The 23,253-nt window shown below is 52.2% G+C and overlaps 1 protein-coding gene across 1 annotated transcript; it reads left to right on the top strand.

Annotated features, from left to right (window-relative positions):
• Window positions 1-949: 949 nt before the first annotated feature.
• mri1 (methylthioribose-1-phosphate isomerase 1) lies at window positions 950-21,953 on the top strand. The gene is made up of 6 exons (XM_046333928.1): window positions 950-1,294; window positions 6,585-6,808; window positions 12,626-12,795; window positions 15,350-15,523; window positions 16,341-16,565; window positions 21,523-21,953. The coding sequence occupies exons 1-6, from the start codon at window positions 1,163-1,165 to the stop codon at window positions 21,654-21,656; spliced, it is 1,059 nt and encodes a 352-aa protein (XP_046189884.1). The 5' UTR covers window positions 950-1,162; the 3' UTR covers window positions 21,657-21,953.
• The last annotated feature ends 1,300 nt before the right edge of the window (window positions 21,954-23,253 follow it).

Below are 23,253 nucleotides of genomic sequence, written 5' to 3'. Positions count from 1 at the left end.
CTATACAGAGAGGACTATAGTACAGTCTATATAGATAGTCTATACAGAGAGGACTATAGTACAGTCTATATAGAGAGGACTATAGTACAGTCTATATAGAGGACTATAGTACAGTCTATATAGAGAAGACTATAGTCTATATAGAGAGGACTATAGTACAGTCTATACAGAGGACTATAGTACAGTCTATATATAGAGGACTATAGTACAGTCTATACAGAGAGGACTATAGTACAGTCTATATAGAGAGGACTATAGTACAGTCTATATAGAGAGGACTATAGTACAGTCTATATAGAGAGGACTATAGTACAGTCTATACAGAGGACTATAGTACAGTCTATATAGAGAGGACTATAGTACAGTCTATACAGAGGACTATAGTACAGTCTATACAGAGAGGACTATAGTACAGTCTATACAGAGAGGACTATAGTACAGTCTATATAGAGAGGTTTATTATGTTGTATATAGCTCAGACTGTAGCGCTAATCTAGTCTGTACAGTATAATCTGTCTAGCTCTATAGCTGCAGAGAGAGGACTAGACAATGGCTTCAGTATGTTTCAATATGTTCCTTCGTTCTCCCTAAACCCCGACATGAGAGGGGGCTGCAGCCTGCTCCGTTGTTGAAGGGTAAAACAGAGCACCGGCTCAACTCCTCCAGTTACGCTGATACATTTAATCTGAACGCTACGTGTCTACAATCAAAACAGAGGGCAGAGATAAGAGGGGGAGAAGAGAGAAGAGGGGGAGAAGAGAGAAGAGGGGGAGAAGAGAGAAGAGGGGAGAGAGAAGAGGAGAAAAGAGAAGAGAGAGAAGAGAGAAGAGGGGGAGAAGAGAGAAAAGAGAGAGAAGAGAGAAGAGGGGGAGAAGGGAGAAGAGAGAAGAGAGCAGGCCTGTCACCGCCGAAAAAGAGCGCGCGAGAGGTGGGCGTGGACAAAGTTCGGAAAGGCAGGGTCGGTTTCCTGCCGGGGTAAGCACGTGGTTCCGTATGTGTGTCAGACAGAGGTTTTCTGAGCTCCCCCTCTCTTTTCCCCCCCAGACAGTTAATATTCATTTTCCAGCACTTTTATCCTCTACCAACCCACGACGATTCGAAACGACAACCGGGAGGAGCGTGTGTGTGTGTTGTGCCATCCGATCCATCTCGTTCACGGGTCATGACGCTCGAGGCGATCCGTTACCGGGCCGGGTCTCTGCAGATTCTTAACCAGCTGCTCCTACCGCAGGAGACTGTGTTCGACGAGGTCCGCACAGTGCAGGACGGCTATGAAGCGATAAAGTCCATGAAGGTAAGAAATATCACTCTCTGTCTTCTCCCTCGTTCGTTTCCTGTCCGATTCCACGCTCACTACGTGTCAAACCCCCGTGTGGGTGTGTTTCTAGTTATCAGTGTTTCCACCACAGTGTGTGTAGCTATGCTGACTACGGGTGTCTTTGTGTCAGACCGGGTGGGTATTTAGTGTGAGCTGTGCACCCTGCCCTCGGTTCTGTCACAGAGCATATCTGGGCGGTGTTGTGCGAAGGGCTTGTGGCCTGTGACAGGCTCTTTGTTGAAGGCCTGTGTGTTTTGACCGTCCCTGCTATTTCCACGGATTTTACTACCGTCCGCAGCGCCGTATTGCATGGAATAGCGGTCCCGGTGTGGACGCTCGGGGTTGGATCACACACACAGTGTGTCACTCGTTCGTTTTTACCCGCCCGGTTTCTCAATTTAACGTGATCCTAAGCGACAATGGATCCAATTATTCATTTACCGTTTAACGTTAACCCGTGCCACCGACAAAACCACCGTGCCAGGTATCCGCACCCACCCATGAAAACGCCCACCCCCTTCGCTCCCTTTATCTTGCTCTCACTGTAAAGATTGTCTATGCATTATTAATGACCGACTCCCGGGGTTTTGTTCGCTCCTGCAGTCGGTGCCTCTGCCGCCTGTTGACTCCTTTTATTGGTGTTTGGCGACGGCTTTTATCAGAGCGGTTCTGACGAGGAGAGGTGTTTGGCGACGGCTTTTATCAGAGCGGTTCTGACGAGGAGAGGTGTTTGGCGACGGCTTTTATCAGAGCGGTTCTGACGAGGAGAGGTGTTTGGCGACGGCTTTTATCAGAGCGGTTCTGACGAGGAGAGGTGTTTGGCGACGGCTTTTATCAGAGCGGTTCTGACGAGGAGAGGAGTTTGGCGACGGCTTTTATCAGAGCGGTTCTGACGAGGAGAGGTGTTTGGCGACGGCTTTTATCAGAGCGGTTCTGACGAGGAGAGGTGTTTGGCGACGGCTTTTATCAGAGCGGTTCTGACGAGGAGAGGTGTTTGGTTGATCGTCAAATAGACTCGTTCTCTTATCTTTTTATTCTTCATAATAAACCTCCTTCCATTGATACAGACACCCTCTCTTCATCTCCCTCTTTGTCTCACACACACACACACACACACACACACACACACACACACACACACACACACACACACACACACACACACACACACACACACACACACACACACACACACACACACACACACACACACACACACACACACACACACACACGCACACTGAGATACTCTCCATCTGAGCATCAGTCCAACTTCAGACCTGTGATGGAACGCCTCTTAAACAGTATGATGTCGTCATGGTGATAGTAATGGTAGTGTCTCTGGGGATGGATGAACCCAACTACTCACTGTCCTGCTGTCTGTGTGTCCTGACTATCGCCCTGCTTTGTGTCGGCAGGTAGCCTAGTGGTTAGAGGGTTGGGCGTGTGTGTACAGTCCTGTCTGGTATAGCCTGTATACGGTCCTGTCTGGTATAGCCTGCATACGGTCCTGTCTGGTATTGCCTGCATACGGTCCTGTCTGGTGTTGTCTGCATACGGTCCTGTCTGGTATTGCCTGCATACGGTCCTGTCTGGTATTGCCTGCATACGGTCCTGTCTGGTGTTGCCTGCATACGGTCCTGTCTGGTTATTGCCTGCATACGGTCCTGTCTGGTATTGCCTGCATACGGTCCTGTCTGGTGTTGCCTGCATACGGTCCTGTCTGGTGATTGCCTGCATACGGTCCTGTCTGGTGTTGTCTGCATACGGTCCTGTCTGGTATTGCCTGCATACGGTCCTGTCTGGTTATTGCCTGCATACGGCCCTGTCTGGTTATTGCCTGCATACGGTCCTGTCTGGTGTTGCCTGCATACGGTCCTGTCTGGTATTGCCTGCATACGGCCCTGTCTGGTTATTGCCTGCATACGGTCCTGTCTGGTGTTGCCTGCATACGGTCCTGTCTGGTTATTGCCTGCATACGGTCCTGTCTGGTTATTGCCTGCATACGGTCCTGTCTGGTTATTGCCTGCATACGGTCCTGTCTGGTTATTGCCTGCATACGGTCCTGTCTGGTGTTGCCTGCATACGGTCCTGTCTGGTGTTGCCTGCATACGGTCCTGTCTGGTGTTGCCTGCATACGGTCCTGTCTGGTGTTGCCTGCATACGGTCCTGTCTGGTGTTGCCTGCATACGGTCCTGTCTGGTGTTGCCTGCATACGGTCCTGTCTGGTGTTGTTTGCATACGGTCCTGTCTGGTGTTGCCTGCATACGGTCCTGTCTGGTGTTGCCTGCATACGGTCCTGTCTGGTGTTGCCTGCATACGGTCCTGTCTGGTGTTGCCTGCATACGGTCCTGTCTGGTGTTGCCTGCATACGGCCCTGTCTGGTGTTGCCTGCATACGGCCCTGTCTGGTGTTGCCTGCATACGGCCCTGTCTGGTGTTGCCTGCATACGGTCCTGTCTGGTTATTGCCTGCATACGGTCCTGTCTGGTTATTGCCTGCATACGGTCCTGTCTGGTTATTGCCTGCATACGGTCCTGTCTGGTTATTGCCTGCATACGGTCCTGTCTGGTGTTGCCTGCATACGGTCCTGTCTGGTTATTGCCTGCATACGGCCCTGTCTGGTTATTGCCTGCATACGGTCCTGTCTGGTTATTGCCTGCATACGGCCCTGTCTGGTGTTGCCTGCATACGGTCCTGTCTGGTGTTGCCTGCATACGGTCCTGTCTGGTATAGCCTCGTACTGCATAGTTTCAGTCTTTTGGACAGGAGAGTTCTAGAGGAGTGTGGGGGTTCCAGCAGGCGAGGAGAGATGGGAGGAGACACGTGTATGATAAAGACCAATAAGAGTTCGATAGACACACAGGTCCTCCCTCTCTGGTTTACCTGGAGGATTACAAGAAATGTTCAAAGGCTCAATTCCAATATGATGTCTGGTTCCCCCTCCATTCCTTCTCCCCCTCCATTCCTTCTCCCCCTCCATTCCTTCTCCCCCTCCATTCCTTCTCCTCCTCCATTCCTTCTCCTCCTCCATTCCTTCTCCCCTTCCATTCCTTCTCCTCCTCCATTCCTTCTCCTCCTCCATTCCTTCTCCCTCCTCCATTCCTTCTCCTCCTCCATTCCTTCTCCCCCTCATTCCTTCTCCTCCTCCATTCCTTCTCCCCTCCATTCCTTCTCCTCCTCCATTCCTTCTCCTCCTCCATTCCTTCTCCCCTCCATTCCTTCTCCTCCTCCATTCCTTCTCCTCCTCCATTCCTTCTCCCTCCTCCATTCCTTCTCCTCCTCCATTCCTTCTCCCCCTCATTCCTTCTCCTCCTCCATTCCTTCTCCCCTTCCATTCCTTCTCCTCCTCCATTCCTTCTCCTCCTCCATTCCTTCTCCCTCCTCCATTCCTTCTCCTCCTCCATTCCTTCTCCCCTTCCATTCCTTCTCCTCCTCCATTCCTTCTCCCTCCTCCATTCCTTCTCCTCCTCCATTCCTTCTCCTCCTCCATTCCTTCTCCCCTTCCATTCCTTCTCCTCCTCCATTCCTTCTCCCTCCTCCATTCCTTCTCCTCCTCCATTCCTTCTCCTCCTCCATTCCTTCTCCCCTTCCATTCCTTCTCCTCCTCCATTCCTTCTCCCCTTCCATTCCTTCTCCTCCTCCATTCCTTCTCCTCCTCCATTCCTTCTCCTCCTCCATTCCTTCTCCCCCCTCATTCCTTCTCCCCTTCCATTCCTTCTCCTCCTCCATTCCTTCTCCCCCTCCATTCCTTCTCCCCCTCCATTCCTTCTCCCCCTCCATTCCTTCTCCCCCTCCATTCCTTCTCCCCCTCCATTCCTTCTCCCCCTCCATTCCTTCTCCCCCTCCATTCCTTCTCCCCCTCATTCCTTCTCCCCCTCCATTCCTTCTCCCCCTCATTCCTTCTCCCTCCTCCATTCCTTCTCCCCCTCCATTCCTTCTCCTCCTCCATTCCTTCTCCTCCTCCATTCCTTCTCCTCCTCCATTCCTTCTCCCCTCCATTCCTTCTCCCCCTCCATTCCTTCTCCCCCTCCATTCCTTCTCCCCCTCCATTCCTTCTCCCCCTCCATTCCTTCTCCCCCTCCATTCCTTCTCCCCCTCCATTCCTTCTCCCCTCCATTCCTTCTCCTCCTCCATTCCTTCTCCCCCTCCATTCCTTCTCCCCCTCCATTCCTTCTCCCCCTCCATTCCTTCTCCCCCTCATTCCTTCTCCCCCTCATTCCTTCTCCCCCTCATTCCTTCTCCCCCTCATTCCTTCTCCCCCTCCATTCCTTCTCCCCCTCATTCCTTCTCCCCCTCATTCCTTCTCCCTCCTCCATTCCTTCTCCCCCTCCATTCCTTCTCCCCCTCCATTCCTTCTCCCCCTCCATTCCTTCTCCCCCTCCATTCCTTCTCCTCCTCCATTCCTTCTCCTCCTCCATTCCTTCTCCCTCCTCCATTCCTTCTCCCCCTCCATTCCTTCTCCTCCTCCATTCCTTCTCCCCCTCCATTCCTTCTCCCCTCCATTCCTTCTCCTCCTCCATTCCTTCTCCTCCTCCATTCCTTCTCCTCCTCCATTCCTTCTCCCCCTCCATTCCTTCTCCCTCCTCCATTCCTTCTCCCTCCTCCATTCCTTCTCCCCTCCATTCCTTCTCCCCCTCCATTCCTTCTCCCCCTCCATTCCTTCTCCCCCTCCATTCCTTCTCCCCCTCCATTCCTTCTCCCCCTCCATTCCTTCTCCCCCTCCATTCCTTCTCCTCCTCCATTCCTTCTCCCCCTCCATTCCTTCTCCCCCTCATTCCTTCTCCCCCTCCATTCCTTCTCCCCCTCCATTCCTTCTCCCCCTCCATTCCTTCTCCCCCTCCATTCCTTCTCCTCCTCCATTCCTTCTCCTCCTCCATTCCTTCTCCCCTCCATTCCTTCTCCCCTCCATTCCTTCTCCCCCTCCATTCCTTCTCCCCTCCATTCCTTCTCCCCCTCCATTCCTTCTCCCCCTCCATTCCTTCTCCCCCTCCATTCCTTCTCCTCCTCCATTCCTTCTCCCCCTCCATTCCTTCTCCCCCTCCATTCCTTCTCCTCCTCCATTCCTTCTCCCCCTCCATTCCTTCTCCCCTCCATTCCTTCTCCCCCTCCATTCCTTCTCCTCCTCCATTCCTTCTCCTCCTCCATTCCTTCTCCTCCTCCATTCCTTCTCCTCCTCCATTCCTTCTCTCCCTCCATTCCTTCTCTCCCTCCATTCCTTCTCCTCCTCCATTCCTTCTCCTCCTCCATTCCTTCTCTCCCTTCAGGTACGGGGGGCTCCTGCCATCGCCATCGTAGGCTGTCTGAGCCTGGCAGTGGAGCTGCGCGCAGGTGCCGGGGGCAACGACCCCGTGACCTTCATCCGGGAGTCTCTGTGTCACCTGACTTCTGCAAGACCCACGGCTGTCAATATGGGCCGGGCCGCCCGAGAACTGATGGAGTTTGCCGAGAACGAGAGCATGGAGAAAAACCCAGAACAACTCACAGAGAGGTATGGAGAGAGGGATGGGTGGAGGGAGGGAGAGAGGAATGGGTGTTGAGAGATGGAGATGGAGGGAGGGATGGATGGATGGGTGGGAGGAATGGGTGTTGAGAGATGGAGAGGGAGAGATGGAGGGAGGGATGGAGGGAGGGAGGGAGGGGGAGGGAGAGAGAGGAATGGGTGTAGAGAGATGGGAGGAGGGAGGGATGGGTGGGAGGGAGAGAGGAATGGGTGGAGGAGGAGATGGATGTAGGGAGAGAGATGGATGGAGGGAGAGATGGGGGAGAGGGATGAATGTATGGAGAGAGAGAGGGATGGATGGATGTAGGGAGAGAGAGAGAGGGATGGATGGATGTAGGGAGAGGGAGAGAGAGGGATGGATGGATGTAGGGAGAGGGAGAGAGAGGGATGGATGGATGTAGGGAGAGGGAGAGAGAGAGAGGGGTGGATGTAGGGAGAGAGAGAGGGAGGGGTGGATGTAGGGAGAGAGAGAGGGAGGGGTGGATGTAGGGAGAGAGAGAGAGAGGGGTGGATGTAGGGAGAGAGAGGGAGGGGTGGATGTAGGGAGAGAGAGAGAGGGAGGGGAGAGAGGGAGGGGTGGATGTAGGGAGAGAGAGAGGGAGGGGTGGATGTAGGGAGAGAGAGAGAGGGAGGGGATGGATGAGAGAGGGAGGGATGATGAGGGAGAGAGAGAGATGGGGGGGGGGTGGGTGGATGTAGGGAGAGAGATGGGGGGGATGGGTGGATGTAGGGAGAGAGAGAGGGATGGGTGGATGTAGGGAGAGAGAGAGGGATGGGTGGATGTAGGGAGAGAGAGAGGGAGGGGTGGATGTAGGGAGAGAGAGGGAGGGGTGGATGTAGGGAGAGAGAGGGAGGGGTGGATGTAGGGAGAGAGAGAGGGGGGATGGGGTGGATGAGGGAGAGAGAGAGAGAGGGAGGGGTGGATGTAGGGAGAGAGAGAGAGAGGGAGGGATGGATGTAGGGAGAGAGAGAGAGAGGGAGGGATGGATGTAGGGAGAGAGAGAGAGAGAGGAGGGATGGATGTAGGGAGAGAGAGAGGAGGGAAGGGATGGATGTAGAGAGAGAGAGAGAGAGAGAGAGAGGAGGGAGGGATGGATGTAGGGAGAGAGAGAGAGAGGGATGGATGTAGGGAGAGAGGGAGACCCAGGGAGAGAGATGGAAGGAGGGATGGATGTAGGGAGATGGAGGGAGGGAGGGATGGCTGTAGGGAGAGAGAGAGGGAGGGATGGATGTAGAGAGCGAGAGAGAGGGATGGATGTAGGGAGAGAGGGAGACCCAGGGAGAGGGATGGAGGGAGGGATGGATGTAGGGAGATGGAGGGAGGGAGGGAGGGATGGCTGTAGGGAGAGAGGGAGGGATGGCTGTAGGGAGAGAGAGGGAGGGATGGATGTAGGGAGAGAGAGGGAGGGATGGATGTAGGGGAAGAGAGTGAGGGAGGGATGGATGTAGGGGAAGAGAGGGAGGGATGGATGGATGGAGGGAGAGAGAGGGGAGGGATGGATGGAGGGAGAGAGAGGGAGGGATGGATGTAGGGAGAGAGAGAGAGAGGGAGGGATGGATGTAGGGAGAGAGAGAGAGAGGGAGGGATGGATGTAGGGAGAGAGAGAGAGGGAGGGATGGATGTAGGGAGAGAGAGAGAGGGAGGGATGGATGTAGGGAGAGAGAGAGAGAGGGAGGGGATGGATGTAGGAGAGAGAGAGAGGGGAGGGATGGATGTAGGGAGAGAGAGAGGGGAGGGATGGATGTAGGGAGAGAGAGGGAGGGATGGATGTAGGGAGAGAGAGGGGAGGGATGGATGTAGGGAGAGAGAGGGGAGGGATGGATGTAGGGAGAGAGAGGGAGGGATGGATGTAGGGAGAGAGAGAGGGAGGGATGGATGTAGGGAGAGAGAGAGGGAGGATGATGGATGTAGGGAGAGAGAGAGAGGGAGGGATGGATGTAGGGGAGAGAGAGGGAGGGATGGATGTAGGGAGAGAGAGGGGAGGGATGGATGTAGGGATGTAGGGAGAGAGAGAGAGGGAGGGATGGATGTATGTAGGGAGAGAGAGGGAGGGATGGATGTAGGGAGAGAGGGAGACCCAGGGAGAGAGATGGAGGGATGGATGGATGTAGGGAGAGAGAGGGAGGAATGGATGTAGGGAGAGAGAGAGGGAGGGATGGATGTAGGGAGAGAGAGGGAGGGATGGATGTAGGGAGAGAGAGGGAGGGATGGATGTAGGGAGAGAGAGGGAGGGATGGATGTAGGGAGAGAGAGGGAGGGATGGATGTAGGGAGAGAGAGGGAGGGATGGATGTAGGGAGAGAGAGGGAGGGATGGATGTAGGGAGAGAGAGAGGGAGGGATGGATGTAGGGAGAGAGAGGGAGGGATGGATGTAGGGAGAGAGAGGGAGGGATGGAGAGAGAGGGAGGGATGGATGTAGGGAGAGAGAGGGAGGGATGGATGTAGGGAGAGAGAGGGAGGGATGGATGTAGGGAGGGATGGATGTAGGGAGAGAGAGGGGGAGACTCAGAGAGAGAGAGACTCAGAGAGAGAGAGAGACTCAGAGAGAGGGAGACTCAGAGAGAGAGGGAGACTCAGAGAGAGAGGGAGACTCAGAGAGAGAGGGAGACTCAGAGAGAGAGGGAGACTCAGAGAGAGAGGGAGACTCAGAGAGAGAGGGAGACTCAGAGAGAGAGAGGGAGGGAGACCCAGAGAGAGAGAGGGAGGGAGACCCAGGGAGAGAGAGGGAGACCCAGGGAGAGAGAGGGAGACCCAGGGAGAGAGAGGGAGACCGAGGGAGAGAGAGGGAGACCCAGGGGAGACCCAGAGAGAGAGAGAGGGAGACCCAGAGAGAGAGAGGGAGACCCAGAGAGAGAGAGGGAGACCCAGAGAGAGAGAGGGAGAGGGGGAGACCCAGAGAGAGGGGAGACCCAGAGAGAGGGGAGACCCAGAGAGAGGGGAGACCCAGAGAGAGGGGAGACCCAGAGAGAGGGGAGACCCAGAGAGAGAGAGAGGGGGAGACCCAGAGAGAGAGAGAGGGGGAGACCCAGAGAGAGAGAGAGGGAGACCCAGAGAGAGAGAGAGGGGGAGACCCAGAGAGAGAGAGAGGGGGAGACCCAGAGAGAGAGAGAGAGAGGGGAGACCCAGAGAGAGAGAGAGGGGAGAGAGAGAGAGGGGAGACCCAGAGAGGGAGAGAGAGAGGGAGACTCAGAGAGAGGGAGGGAGACCCAGAGAGAGGGAGAGGGGAGAGAGACCAGAGAGAGAGAGAGGGGAGACCCAGAGAGAGAGAGAGGGGGAGACCCAGAGAGAGAGGGGGGAGACCCAGAGAGAGAGAGAGAGGGGGAGACCCAGAGAGAGAGAGAGGGGGAGACCCAGAGAGAGAGGAGGGGAGACCCAGAGAGAGGGGAGACCCAGAGAGAGAGAGAGGGGGAGACCCAGAGAGAGAGAGAGGGGGAGACCCAGAGAGAGAGAGAGGGGGAGACCCAGAGAGAGAGAGAGAGAGAGGGGGGAGACCCAGAGAGAGAGAGAGAGGGGAGACCCAGAGAGAGAGAGAGAGGGGGGAGACCCAGAGAGGGAGAGAGAGAGAGACCCAGAGAGAGAGGGGGAGACCCAGAGAGAGAGAGAGAGGGAGGAGACCCAGAGAGAGAGAGAGGGGGGGAGACCCAGAGAGAGAGAGAGAGACCCAGAGAGGAGAGAGAGAGAGAGAGAGAGGGAGACCCAGAGAGAGAGAGAGAGGGGAGACCCAGAGAGAGAGAGAGAGAGGGGGGGGAGACCCAGAGAGAGAGAGAGAGACCCAGAGAGGGGAGACCCAGAGAGAGAGAGAGACCCAGAGAGAGGGAGAGAGAGAGAGGGGGAGACCCAGAGAGAGAGAGAGGGGGAGACCCAGAGAGAGAGAGAGAGAGACCCAGAGAGAGAGAGAGAGACCCAGAGAGAGAGAGAGAGAGAGAGACCCAGAGAGAGAGAGAGAGAGAGGGGAGACCCAGAGAGAGAGAGAGAGAGAGAGAGACCCAGAGAGAGAGAGAGAGGGGGAGACCCAGAGAGAGAGAGAGGGGGAGACAGAGAGAGAGAGACCCAGAGAGAGAGAGAGAGAGACAGAGACAGAGAGAGAGAGAGAGAGAGAGAGGGGGAGACCCAGAGAGAGAGAGAGAGAGGAGACCCAGAGAGAGAGAGGGGGAGACCCAGAGAGAGAGAGGGGGAGACCCAGAGAGAGAGAGAGAGGGAGACCCAGAGAGAGAGAGGGGGACCCAGAGAGAGAGGGGGAGACCCAGAGAGAGAGGGGGAGACCCAGAGAGAGAGGGGGAGACCCAGAGAGAGAGAGGGAGACCCAGAGAGAGAGAGAGAGGAGACCCAGAGAGAGAGAGAGAGAGAGGGAGACCCAGAGAGAGAGAGACCCAGAGAGAGAGAGGGAGACCCAGAGAGAGAGAGAGGGGGAGACCCAGAGAGAGAGGGGGAGACCCAGAGAGAGAGGGGGAGACCCAGAGAGAGAGGGGAGACCCAGAGAGAGAGGGGGAGACCCAGAGAGAGAGGACCCAGAGACCCAGAGAGAGAGAGGAGACCCAGAGAGAGAGAGAGACCCAGAGAGGAGACCCAGAGAGAGAGAGGGAGACCCAGAGAGAGAGAGAGACCCAGAGAGAGAGAGAGGGAGACCCAGAGAGAGAGAGAGGGAGACCCAGAGAGAGAGAGAGGGAGACCCAGAGAGAGAGAGAGACCCAGAGAGAGAGACCCAGAGAGAGAGAGAGGAGACCCAGAGAGAGAGAGAGAGGAGACCCAGAGAGAGAGAGAGAGGGAGACCCAGAGAGAGAGAGAGAGAGAGAGAGAGACCCAGAGAGACCCAGAGAGAGGGAGAGAGAGGGGGGAGACCCAGAGAGAGAGAGGAGAGAGGAGACCCAGAGGGGAGACCCAGAGAGAGAGAGAGGGAGACCCAGGGAGACCCAGAGAGAGAGAGAGGGAGAGGGAGAGAGAGAGAGAGAGGAGAGACCCAGAGAGAGGGAGACCCAGAGAGAGAGAGAGTCCCAGAGAGAGGAGAGGAGAGACCCAGAGAGAGAGAGAGAGGGGGAGACCCAGAGAGGGAGAGAGAGAGGGGGAGACCCAGAGAGGGAGAGAAAGAGAGGGAGACCCAGAGAGAGGGAGAGAGAGGGAGACCCAGAGAGAGGGAGAGAGAGGGAGACCCAGAGAGAGGGAGAGAGAGGGAGACCCAGAGAGAGGGAGAGAGAGGGAGACCCAGAGAGAGGAGAGAGAGGAGAGAGAGACCAGAGAGAGGAGAGACCCAGAGAGAGAGGAGACCCAGAGAGAGAGAGAGAGAGAGAGAGAGAGAGAGAGAGAGAGAGGGAGACCCAGAGAGAGAGAGAGAGGGAGACCCAGAGAGAGAGAGAGAGAGAGAGGGAGACCCAGAGAGAGAGAGAGAGAGAGAGACCCAGAGAGAGAGAGAGAGAGAGGGAGACCCAGAGAGAGAGAGAGAGAGGGAGACCCAGAGAGAGAGAGAGAGAGGGAGACCCAGAGAGAGAGAGAGAGAGAGAGAGAGAGAGACCCAGAGAGAGAGAGACCCAGAGAGAGAGACCCAGAGAGAGAGAGAGAGAGAGGGAGACCCAGAGAGAGAGAGAGAGGGAGACCCAGAGAGAGAGAGAGAGAGAGAGGGGAGACCCAGAGAAAGAGAGAGGGAGACCCAGAGAAAGAGAGAGAGAGAGGGAGACCCAGAGAAAGAGAGAGAGAGACCAGACAGTCAGAACATGAAAGTGGACTAAACTAAAGAGTAGATCAGAAGGTGAAAAGGGAAGACTGCTTAATGACAGACACTCCCTCTCCTCTAATCCCCGCCCATTCTGCAGTGTGATTGGCTGGATCGAGGAGATGCTGGAGCGGGATGTCAATGACAACAAGAAGATCGGTAACTACGGAGCTCAACACATCCTGTCTGGTGTTCCCCGAGACTCTGTCACTATCTTAACTCACTGCAACACCGGGTCACTGGCCACGGCAGGATACGGCACCGCACTGGGTAAGACAGAGAGTCTCTGGGCTCTAGTACCAGACTATAACCAGAGAGTCTCTGGGCTCTAGTAGCAGACTATAACCAGTGTGTCTGGGCTCTAGTACCAGACTATAACCAGTGTGTCTGGGCTCTAGTACCAGACTATAACCAGTGTGTCTGGGCTCTAGTACCAGACTATAACCAGTGTGTCTGTGCTGTAGTACCAGACTATAACCAGTGTGTCTGGGCCCTAGTACCAGACTATAACCAGTGTGTCTGTGCTCTAGTACCAGACTATAACCAGAGAGTCTCCGAGGTCTAGTACCAGACTATAACCAGTGTGTCTGGGCTCTAGTACCAGACTATAACCAGAGAGTCTCTGGGCTCTAGTACCAGACTATAACCAGAGAGTCTCTGGGCTCTAGTACCAGACTATAACCAGTGTGTCTGGGCTCTAGTACCAGACTATAACCAGTGTGTCTGGGCTCTAGTACCAGACTATAACCAGTGTGTCTGTGCTCTAGTACCACATTTACATTTAAGTCATTTAGCAGACGCTCTTATCCAGAGCGACTTACCCAGTGTGTCTGGGCTCTAGTACCAGACTATAACCAGTGTGTCTGGGCTCTAGTACCAGACTATAACCAGAGAGTCTCCGTGCTCTAGTACCAGACTATAACCAGTGTGTCTGGGCTCTAGTACCAGACTATAACCAGTGTCTGTGCTCTAGTACCAGACTATAACCAGTGTGTCTGGGCTCTAGTACCAGACTATAACCAGTGTGTCTGGGCTCTAGTACCAGACTATAACCAGAGAGTCTCTGGGCTCTAGTAGCAGACTATAACCAGTGTGTCTGGGCTCTAGTACCAGACTATAACCAGAGAGTCTCCTGAGGTCTAGTACCAGACTATAACCAGTGTGTCTCTGGGCTCTAGTACCAGACTATAACCAGAGAGTCTCTGGGCTCTAGTACCAGACTATAACCAGTGTGTCTCTGGGCTCTAGTACCAGACTATAACCAGTGTGTCTCTGGGCTCTAGTACCAGACTATAACCAGAGAGTCTCTGGGCTCTAGTACCAGACTATAACCAGTGTGTCTCTGGGCTCTAGTACCAGACTATAACCAGTGTGTCTCTGGGCTCTAGTACCAGACTATAACCAGAGAGTCCTGGGCTCTAGTACCAGACTATAACCAGAGAGTCTCTGGGCTCTCCAGACTATAACCAGTGTGTCTGGGCTCTAGTACCAGACTATAACCAGTGTGTCTCTGTGCTCTAGTACTAGACTATAACCAGTGTGTCTCTGTGCTCTAGTACTAGACTATAACCAGTGTGTCTCTGTGCTCTAGTACCAGACTATAACCAGTGTGTCTGGGCTCCAGTACCAGACTATAACCAGTGTGTCTCTGGGCTCCAGTACCAGACTATAACCAGTGTGTCTCTGGGCTCTAGTACCAGACTATAACCAGAGAGTCTCTGGGCTCTAGTACCAGACTATAACCAGTGTGTCTCCATGGGCTCTAGTACCAGACTATAACCAGAGAGTCTCTGGGGTCTAGTGTGACTATAACCAGAGAGTCTCTGGGCTCTAGTACCAGACTATAACCAGAGAGTCTCTGGGCTCTGTACCGGACTATAACCAGAGAGTCCTGGGCTCTAGTACCAGACTATAACCAGAGAGTCTCTGGGCTCTAGGTGTGGTGACTATAACCAGAGAGTCTCTGGGCTCTAGTACCAGACTATAACCAGAGAGTCTCTGGGCTGTAGTACCAGACTATAACCAGAGAGTCTCTGGGCTCTAGTACCAGACTATAACCAGAGAGTCTCTGGGCTCTAGTACCAGACTATAACCAGAGAGTCTCTGGGCTCTAGTACCAGACTATAACCAGAGAGTCTCTGGGCTCTAGTACCAGACTATAACCAGTGTGTCTGGGCTCTAGTACCAGACTATAACCAGTGAGTATCTGGGCTCTAGTACCAGACTATAACCAGTGTCTCCAGGTGTGGTGCGTTCCCTCCATGCTCTAGTACCAGACTATAACCAGTGTGTGTGTCTCCAGGTGTGGTGTGTTCCCTCCATGCTCTAGTACCAGACTATAACCAGTGTGTGTGTCTCCAGGTGTGGTGCGTTCCCTCCATGCTCTAGTACCAGACTATAACCAGAGTGTGTCTCCAGGTGTGGTGTGTTCCCTCCATGCTCTAGTACCAGACTATAACCAGTGTGTGTGTCTCCAGGTGTGGTGTGTTCCCTCCATGCTCTAGTACCAGACTATAACCAGTGTGTGTGTCTCCAGGTGTGGTGCGTTCCCTCCATGCTCTAGTACCAGACTATAACCAGAGTGTGTCTCCAGGTGTGGTGTGTTCCCTCCATGCTCTAGTACCAGACTATAACCAGAGTGTGTCTCCAGGTGTGGTGTGTTCCCTCCATGCTCTAGTACCAGACTATAACCAGTGTGCTGTGTCTCCAGGTGTGGTGCGCCCTCCATGCTCTAGTACCAGACTATAACCAGTGTCTCCAGGTGTGGTGCCTGTTCCCTCCATGCTCTAGTACCAGACTATAACCCGTGCCTGTGTGTCTCCAGGTGTGGTGACCCTCCATGCTCTCGGCAGACTGAAGCGGATGTATTGTACAGAGACCAGACCCTATAACCAAGGGGCCAGACTGACAGCCTATGAGGCCGTGGCTGAAGGTTTCCCTGCTACTCTCATCACAGACAGCATGGCTGCACTCACCATGAGAGAGAAGAGCATCACAGGTAAACACAGACTGTCTGTCTGACTGTCTGTCTGACTGTCTGTCTGACTGCCTGTCTGTCTGACTGACTGCCTGTCTGACTGCCTGTCTGACTGCCTGTCTGCCTGTCTGTCTGACTGCCTGTCTGTCTGTCTGTCTGACTGCCTGTCTGACTGCCTGTCTGTCTGACTGCCTGTCTGACTGCCTGTCTGTCTGACTGCCTGTCTGACTGCCTGTCTGTCTGTCTGCCTGTCTGTCTGTCTGACTGCCTGTCTAACTGACTGACTGACTGCCTGCCTGCCTGCCTGACTGCCTGCCTGCCTGTCTGACTGCCTGTCTGTCTGACTAACTGACTGACTGACTGTCTGTCTGACTGCCTGTCTAACTGACTGACTGACTGCCTGCCTGACTGCCTGCCTGTCTGACTGCCTGTCTGTCTGACTGCCTGTCTGTCTGACTGCCTGTCTGTCTGACTGCCTGTCTAACTGACTGACTGACTGTCTGTCTGACTGCCTGTCTAACTGACTGACTGACTGACTGCCTGCCTGACTGCCTGTCTGACTGACTGCCTGTCTTTACTCTCTCTTCTTCTCCAATAACTGCTCTGGTTTGATGTTCTATCCATCTCTTATCACTATACTGTTATTTCTTCTCTCTCTCTCTGTCTCTCTGTCTCTCTCTCTCTCTCTCTCTCTCTCTCTCTCTCTCTCTCTCTCTGTCTCTCTCTGTCTCTCTCTGTCTCTCTCTGTCTCTCTCTGTCTCTCTCTGTCTCTCTCTCTCTCTCTCTCTCTCTGCCTACCCCTTCCCCCTCTTCCTCTCTCTTCCTCTCCCCGTCTCAGCTGTTGTCGTAGGGGCGGACAGGGTGGTTGCTAACGGTGACACGGCCAACAAAATCGGCACGTACCAGCTGGCCATCGCCGCAAAGCACCATGGGATCCCGTTCTACGTGGCGGCGCCCAGCACGTCATGTGACCTGAGTCTGGAGAGCGGCCGGCACATTGTCATCGAGGAGCGCCCTGCCGAGGAACTCACCAGCATCAACGGAGTACCCATCGCTGCCCCAGGTGTGTGTGTGTGTAGTGGTAGAGCGATAACAGTGTAGTCCCTGGTAGAGAGATAACAGTGTAGTCCCAGGTAGAGATATAACAGCGTAGTCCCTGGTAGAGATATAACAGCGTAGTCCCTGGTAGAGATATAACAGCGTAGTCCCTGGTAGAGATATAACAGCGTAGTCCCTGGTAGAGAGATAACAGCGTAGTCCCTGGTAGAGAGATAACAGCGTAGTCCCTGGTAGAGAGATAACAGCGTAGTCCCTGGTAGAGAGATAACAGCGTAGTCCCTGGTAGAGAGATAACAGCGTAGTCCCTGGTAGAGAGATAACAGTGTAGTCCCTGGTAGAGAGATAACAGCGTAGTCCCTGGTAGAGAGATAACAGCGTAGTCCCTGGTAGAGAGATAACAGCGTAGTCCCTGGTAGAGAGATAACAGCGTAGTCCCTGGTAGAGAGATAACAGCGTAGTCCCTGGTAGAGAGATAACAGCGTAGTCCCTGGTAGAGAGATAACAGCGTAGTCCCTGGTAGAGAGATAACAGCGTAGTCCCTGGTAGAGAGAGACCAGCGTAGTCCCTGGTAGAGAGAGACCAGCGTAGTCCCTGGTAGAGAGAGACCAGCGTAGTCCCTGGTAGAGAGAGACCAGCGTAGTCCCTGGTAGAGAGAGACCAGTGTAGTCCCTGGTAGAGAGAGAACAGTGTAGTCCCTGGTAGAGAGAGAACAGTGTAGTCCCTGGTAGAGAGAGAACAGTGTAGTCCCTGGTAGAGAGAGAACAGCGTAGTCCCTGGTAGAGAGAGAACAGCGTAGTGTAGTGGGAGAGAGATATAACAGCGTAGTGGGAGAGATATAACAGTGTAGTGGGAGAGATATAACAGCGTAGTGGGAGAGAGATATAACAGCGTAGTGGGAGAGATATAACAGCGTAGTGAGAGTGATATAACAGCGTAGTGGGAGTGATATAACAGCGTAGTGGGAGTGATATAACAGCGTAGTGGGAGAGATATATAACAGTGTAGTGGGAGAGATATATAACAGCGTAGTGGGAGAGAGATATAACAGCGTAGTGGGAGTGATATAACAGCGTAGTGGGAGAGATATATAACAGTGTAGTGGGAGAGATATATAACAGCGTAGTGGGAGAGAGATATAACAGCGTAGTGGGAGTGATATAACAGCGTAGTGATATAACAGCGTAGTGAGAGTGATATAACAGCGTAGTGATATAACAGCGTAGTGAGAGTGATATAACAGCGTAGTGAGAGTGATATAACAGCGTAGTGGGAGTGATATAACAGCGTAGTGGGAGTGATATAACAGCGTAGTGGGAGAGATATATAACAGTGTAGTGGGAGAGATATATAACAGCGTAGTGGGAGAGAGATATAACAGCGTAGTGGGAGTGATATAACAGCGTAGTGGGAGAGATATAACAGTGTAGTGTAGTCCCTGGTAGAGATATAACAGTAGTGGGAGAGAGATATAACAGCGTAGTGGGAGAGAGATATAACAGCGTAGTGGGAGAGAGATATAACAGCGTAGTGGGAGAGAGATATAACAGCGTAGTGGGAGAGATATAACAGCGTAGTGGGAGAGAGATATAACAGCGTAGTGGGAGAGATATAACAGCGTAGTGGGAGAGAGATATAACAGCGTAGTGGGAGAGAGATATAACAGTGTAGTGTAGTCCCTGGTAGAGATATAACAGCGTAGTGGGAGAGATATAACAGCGTAGTGGGAGAGATATAACAGCGTAGTCGGAGAGATATAACAGCGTAGTGGGAGAGATATAACAGTAGACAGAGATATAACAGCGTAGTGGTAGTGATATAACAGCGTAGTGGGAGTGATATAACAGCGTAGTGGGAGAGATATAACAGCGTAGTGGGAGAGATATAACAGCGTAGTGATATAACAGCGTAGTGGGAGAGATATAACAGCGTAGTGGGAGAGATATAACAGTAGACAGAGATATAACAGCGTAGTGGGAGAGATATAACAGCGTAGACAGAGTGAGAAATAACAGCGTAGTGGGAGTGATATAACAGCGTAGTCGGAGAGATATAACAGCGTAGTGGGAGAGATATAACAGCGTAGTGGGAGAGATATAACAGCGTAGTGGTAGTGATATAACAGCGTAGTGAGAGAGATATAACAGCGTAGTGGTAGTGATATAACAGCGTAGTGAGAGAGATATAACAGCGTAGTGGGAGTGATATAACAGCGTAGTGGGAGTGATATAACAGCGTAGTGGTAGAGATATAACAGCGTAGTGGGAGAGATATAACAGCGTAGTGGGAGAGAGATATAACAGCGTAGTGGGAGAGAGATATAACAGCGTAGTGGGAGAGAGATATAACAGCGTAGTGGGAGAGATATAACAGCGTAGTGGGAGAGATATAACAGCGTAGACAGAGATATAACAGCGTAGTGGGAGAGATATAACAGACAGAGGGAGAGATATAACAGCGTAGTGGGAGAGATATAACAGCGTAGTGGGAGAGATATAACAGCGTAGTGGGAGAGATATAACAGCGTAGTGGGAGAGATATAACAGCGTAGTGGGAGAGATATAACAGCGTAGTGGGAGAGATATAACAGCGTAGTGGGAGAGATATAACAGTAGACAGATATAACAGCGTAGTGGGAGTGATATAACAGCGTAGTGGTAGTGATATAACAGCGTAGTGGTAGTGATATAACAGCGTAGTGGTAGTGATATAACAGCGTAGTGGGAGTGATATAACAGCGTAGTGGGAGAGATATAACAGCGTAGTGGGAGAGATATAACAGCGTAGTGGGAGAGATATAACAGCGTAGTGGGAGAGATATAACAGCGTAGTGGGAGAGATATAACAGCGTAGTGAGAGTGATATAACAGCGTAGTGAGAGTGATATAACAGCGTAGTGAGAGTGATATAACAGCGTAGTGAGAGTGATATAACAGCGTAGTGGTAGTGATATAACAGCGTAGTGGTAGTGATATAACAGCGTAGTGATATAACAGTGTAGTGGGAGTGATATAACAGCGTAGTGGGAGTGATATAACAGCGTAGTGGTAGTGATATAACAGCGTAGTGGTAGTGATATAACAGCGTAGTGATATAACAGCGTAGTGGGAGTGATATAACAGTGTAGTGGGAGTGATATAACAGCGTAGTGGGAGTGATATAACAGCGTAGTGGTAGTGATATAACAGCGTAGTGGTAGTGATATAACAGTGTAGTGGTAGTGATATAACAGTGTAGTGGTAGTGATATAACAGCGTAGTGGGAGTGATATAACAGCGTAGTGGTAGTGATATAACAGCGTAGTGGTAGTGATATAACAGCGTAGTGATATAACAGCGTAGTGGGAGTGATATAACAGTGTAGTCGGAGTGATATAACAGCGTAGTGGTAGAGATATAACAGCGTAGTGGTAGAGATATATAACAGTGTAGTGGGAGAGATATAACAGCGTAGTGGGAGAGATATAACAGTGTAGTGGTAGAGATATAACAGTAGGCAGACAGAGGGAACGGTGTAGTGGTAGAGATATAACAGTAGACAGAGGGAACGGTGTAGTGGTAGAGATATAACAGTAGACAGACAGAGGGAACGGTGTAGTGGTAGAGATATAACAGTAGACAGACAGAGGGAACGGTGTAGTGGTAGAGTATAACAGACAGACAGACAGACAGACAGACAGACAGACAGACAGACAGACAGACAGACAGACAGACAGACAGACAGACAGACAGACAGACAGACAGACAGACAGACAGACAGACAGACAGACAGACAGACAGACAGACAGGGGGACAGACAGACAGACAGACAGACAGACAGACAGACAGACAGACAGACAGACAGACAGACAGACAGACAGACAGACAGACAGACAGACAGACAGACAGTACAGATAACAGGAGACAGACAGACAGACAGACAGACAGACAGACAGACAGACAGACAGACAGACAGACAGACAGACAGACAGACAGACAGACAGACAGACAGACAGACAGACAGACAGACAGACAGACAGGACGGACAGGACAGTGTAGTGGTAGAGTATGACAGACAGACAGACAGACAGACAGACAGACAGACAGACAGACAGACAGACAGACAGACAGACAGACAGACAGACAGACAGAGACGGACGGACAGAGACGGACAGACAGGGGGACAGGGGGACAGTGTAGTGGTAGAGTATCTCTGGGAAATGTAGCGGAGCTGATTGACTTGTGACACGTGTCTCTAATTAAAGAACTAGAAGAGGAGCTCTGTGACATCACAGTAATTATATTATCCTCTCCTTTAATGGAGAAGCTGTTCCCCAGGGTTCCTGCTCTCTCTCTCCTTCTCTCCCTTTACACCCTCACTCTACCATGATACCTCCCTTCCTCTGTCTCTCTCTCTCTCTCTCTCTCTCTCCTTCTCTCCCTTTACACCCTCACTCTACCATGATACCTCCCTTCCTCTGTCTCTCTCTCTCTCTCTCTCTCCTTCTCTCCCTTTACACCCTCACTCTACCATGATACCTCCCTTCCTCTGTCTCTCTCTCGCTCTCTCTCCTTCTCTCCCTTTACACCCTCACTCTACCATGATACCTCCCTTCCTCTGTCTCTCTCTCTCTCTCTCTCCTTCTCTCCCTTTATACCCTCACTCTACCATGATACCTCCCTTCCTCTGTCTCTCTCTCTCTCTCTCCTTCTCTCCCTTTATACCCTCACTCTACCATGATACCTCCCTTCCTCTGTCTCTCTCTCTCTCTCCTCTCCCTTTATACCCTCACTCTACCATGATACCTCCCTTCCTCTCTCTCTCTCTCTCTCTCTCCTTCTCTCCCTTTATACCCTCACTCTACCATGATACCTCCCTTCCTTCTCCCCTCTCTTCCTCTGTCGCTCTCTACAGTCTCTCCCTAACCCCACACCCCCTAATTTATCTTGCTCTCTGTCCCTTCCCCCGTCTCTCTCCCTCTCCAGGTATTGATGTGTGGAACCCGGCGTTTGACGTGACCCCCCACCAGCTGATAACGGGGGGCATCATCACAGAGCTGGGGGTGTTTCTGCCCTCGGAGCTGCAGGCAGCACTCACCGGCCGTCTCACTGCCCTGTAGACGGCGCTATCACCACCCGCTGGCCGCCGTGCGCTACTGCACCTTAATATTCCTGCTCTCACTCTCTCATACGACTTCCACGTCCTCCCACACACAGCTGATGTGGAAGTCGAGTTTTGTTACATTTACACACACACACAGTTAGTGTTCTACAAACTCACACGTTTTACGGTCTCACACACACACATCAACGCAGGAACTCAGACACACACATCCAACCCCCTCCCACTCCTGTCCCTCCCTCTCTCTCCTCTCTGGTCTCTCCTGTGTTCATCTCCTGTCTCTCACCTCTCTCCTGTCCCTCCCTCTCTCTCCTCTCTGGTCTCTCCTGTGTTCATCTCTGGTCTCTCCTCTGTCCCTCTGGTCTCTGGTCTCTCCTCTCTCTGGTCTCTCCTGTCTCTCTCTGGTCTCTCCTGTCTCTCTCTGGTCTCTCTGGTCTCTCCTCTGGTCTCTCCTGGTCTCTCCTCTGGTCTCTCCTGTCTCTGGTCTCTCCTGTGTTCATCTCCTGGTCTCTCACCTCTCTCTGTCCCTCCCTCTCTCTGTCCCTCCCTCTCTCTGGTCTCTCTTCTCTCTGGTGTCTCTTCTCTCTGGTGTCTCCTCTCTCTGGTCTCTCCTCTCTCTGATCTCTCCTCTCTCTGGTCTCTCCTGTATTCATCTCCTGTCACCGACAGAACAAACCAGTCTCCTTCAGAAGAACTGGCCTATACTACATCCTAATCAGATTCAGAGTTCTCCAAACAACATTAGGAATGAAAAATGTAACAGTTATACCCAATCACTATATTATATATTCACATGTAGTTTTCTCTGGAAAAGTGTTTTATAGAAATGTGAGTTTAAGAACATTGATAGCCCATGATGACACTTGATTGCTGAAAATACATTGTTGAGTCTCAAATGGCACCTTATTCCCTTTATAGTGCACTATTTGACTACAGCCCATAGGCTCTAGCCAAAAGTAGTGCACTATATAGGGAACAGGGCTCTGTGCCAAAAGTAGTGCACTATATAGGGAATAGGGCTCTGTGCCAAAAGTAGTGCACTATATAGGGAACAGGGCTCTGTGCCAAAAGTAGTGCACTATATAGGGAATAGGGCTCTGTGCCAAAAGTAGTCCAGTTGATATTATCTAGAGCAAACCTCTTTAGTCAGCTGATGAGTATAACTTGTGGCTTACCTCCCTATACCTCACATAATGTCTGTACCTCGCTGGTCCAATCTGTACCGTATCGTCCCCTACCCCCAGGGTTATCAAACCTCTCCTCAGACATTTCACAATTCTGTTGTAGCCCTGAACTAGGTCGCCTGATTCACCTGGTCGAGGGTTTGATGATTTAGTTAGATCAGGTGAGCTGGCTGTGGACCTGGGTCCCTGAGGAGAGGTTTAAAAACCACCTGTGTACCATATCAAACTACACAGAATACACAGAAACACTATATACACACTCAACACCAATCTCCATGTTATTAGGCCTGGACAACAAGTCAAGCAAAATAAACCCTTTTTTTCTCTTGGCAGAGATGGAACTCTCGGCTTTAAACAACAGTTGAACGGAATGTTGATGTTTGTTCTAAAGATTGTATTTCTATGATGTAC

The sequence above is a fragment of the Oncorhynchus gorbuscha genome, unplaced genomic scaffold, assembly GCF_021184085.1.
Source record: "Oncorhynchus gorbuscha isolate QuinsamMale2020 ecotype Even-year unplaced genomic scaffold, OgorEven_v1.0 Un_scaffold_550, whole genome shotgun sequence".
In the NCBI taxonomy this organism is placed as follows: domain Eukaryota; kingdom Metazoa; phylum Chordata; class Actinopteri; order Salmoniformes; family Salmonidae; genus Oncorhynchus; species Oncorhynchus gorbuscha.
Note: the sequence above shows the minus strand (reverse complement) of the source record. Positions and strands in the feature narration are given on the sequence as shown.

Bases quoted from the DNA above. Each gene is read 5' to 3' on its own strand.
- mri1 (XM_046333928.1), top strand. From the start codon at position 1,163: ATGACGCTCGAGGCGATCCGTTACCGGGCCGGGTCTCTGCAGATTCTT. The intron at 1,295-6,584 runs GTAAGAAATATC...CTCTCCCTTCAG, and splicing joins AAGCGATAAAGTCCATGAAG to GTACGGGGGGCTCCTGCCAT. The intron at 12,796-15,349 runs GTAAGACAGAGA...GTGTGTCTCCAG, and splicing joins AGGATACGGCACCGCACTGG to GTGTGGTGACCCTCCATGCT.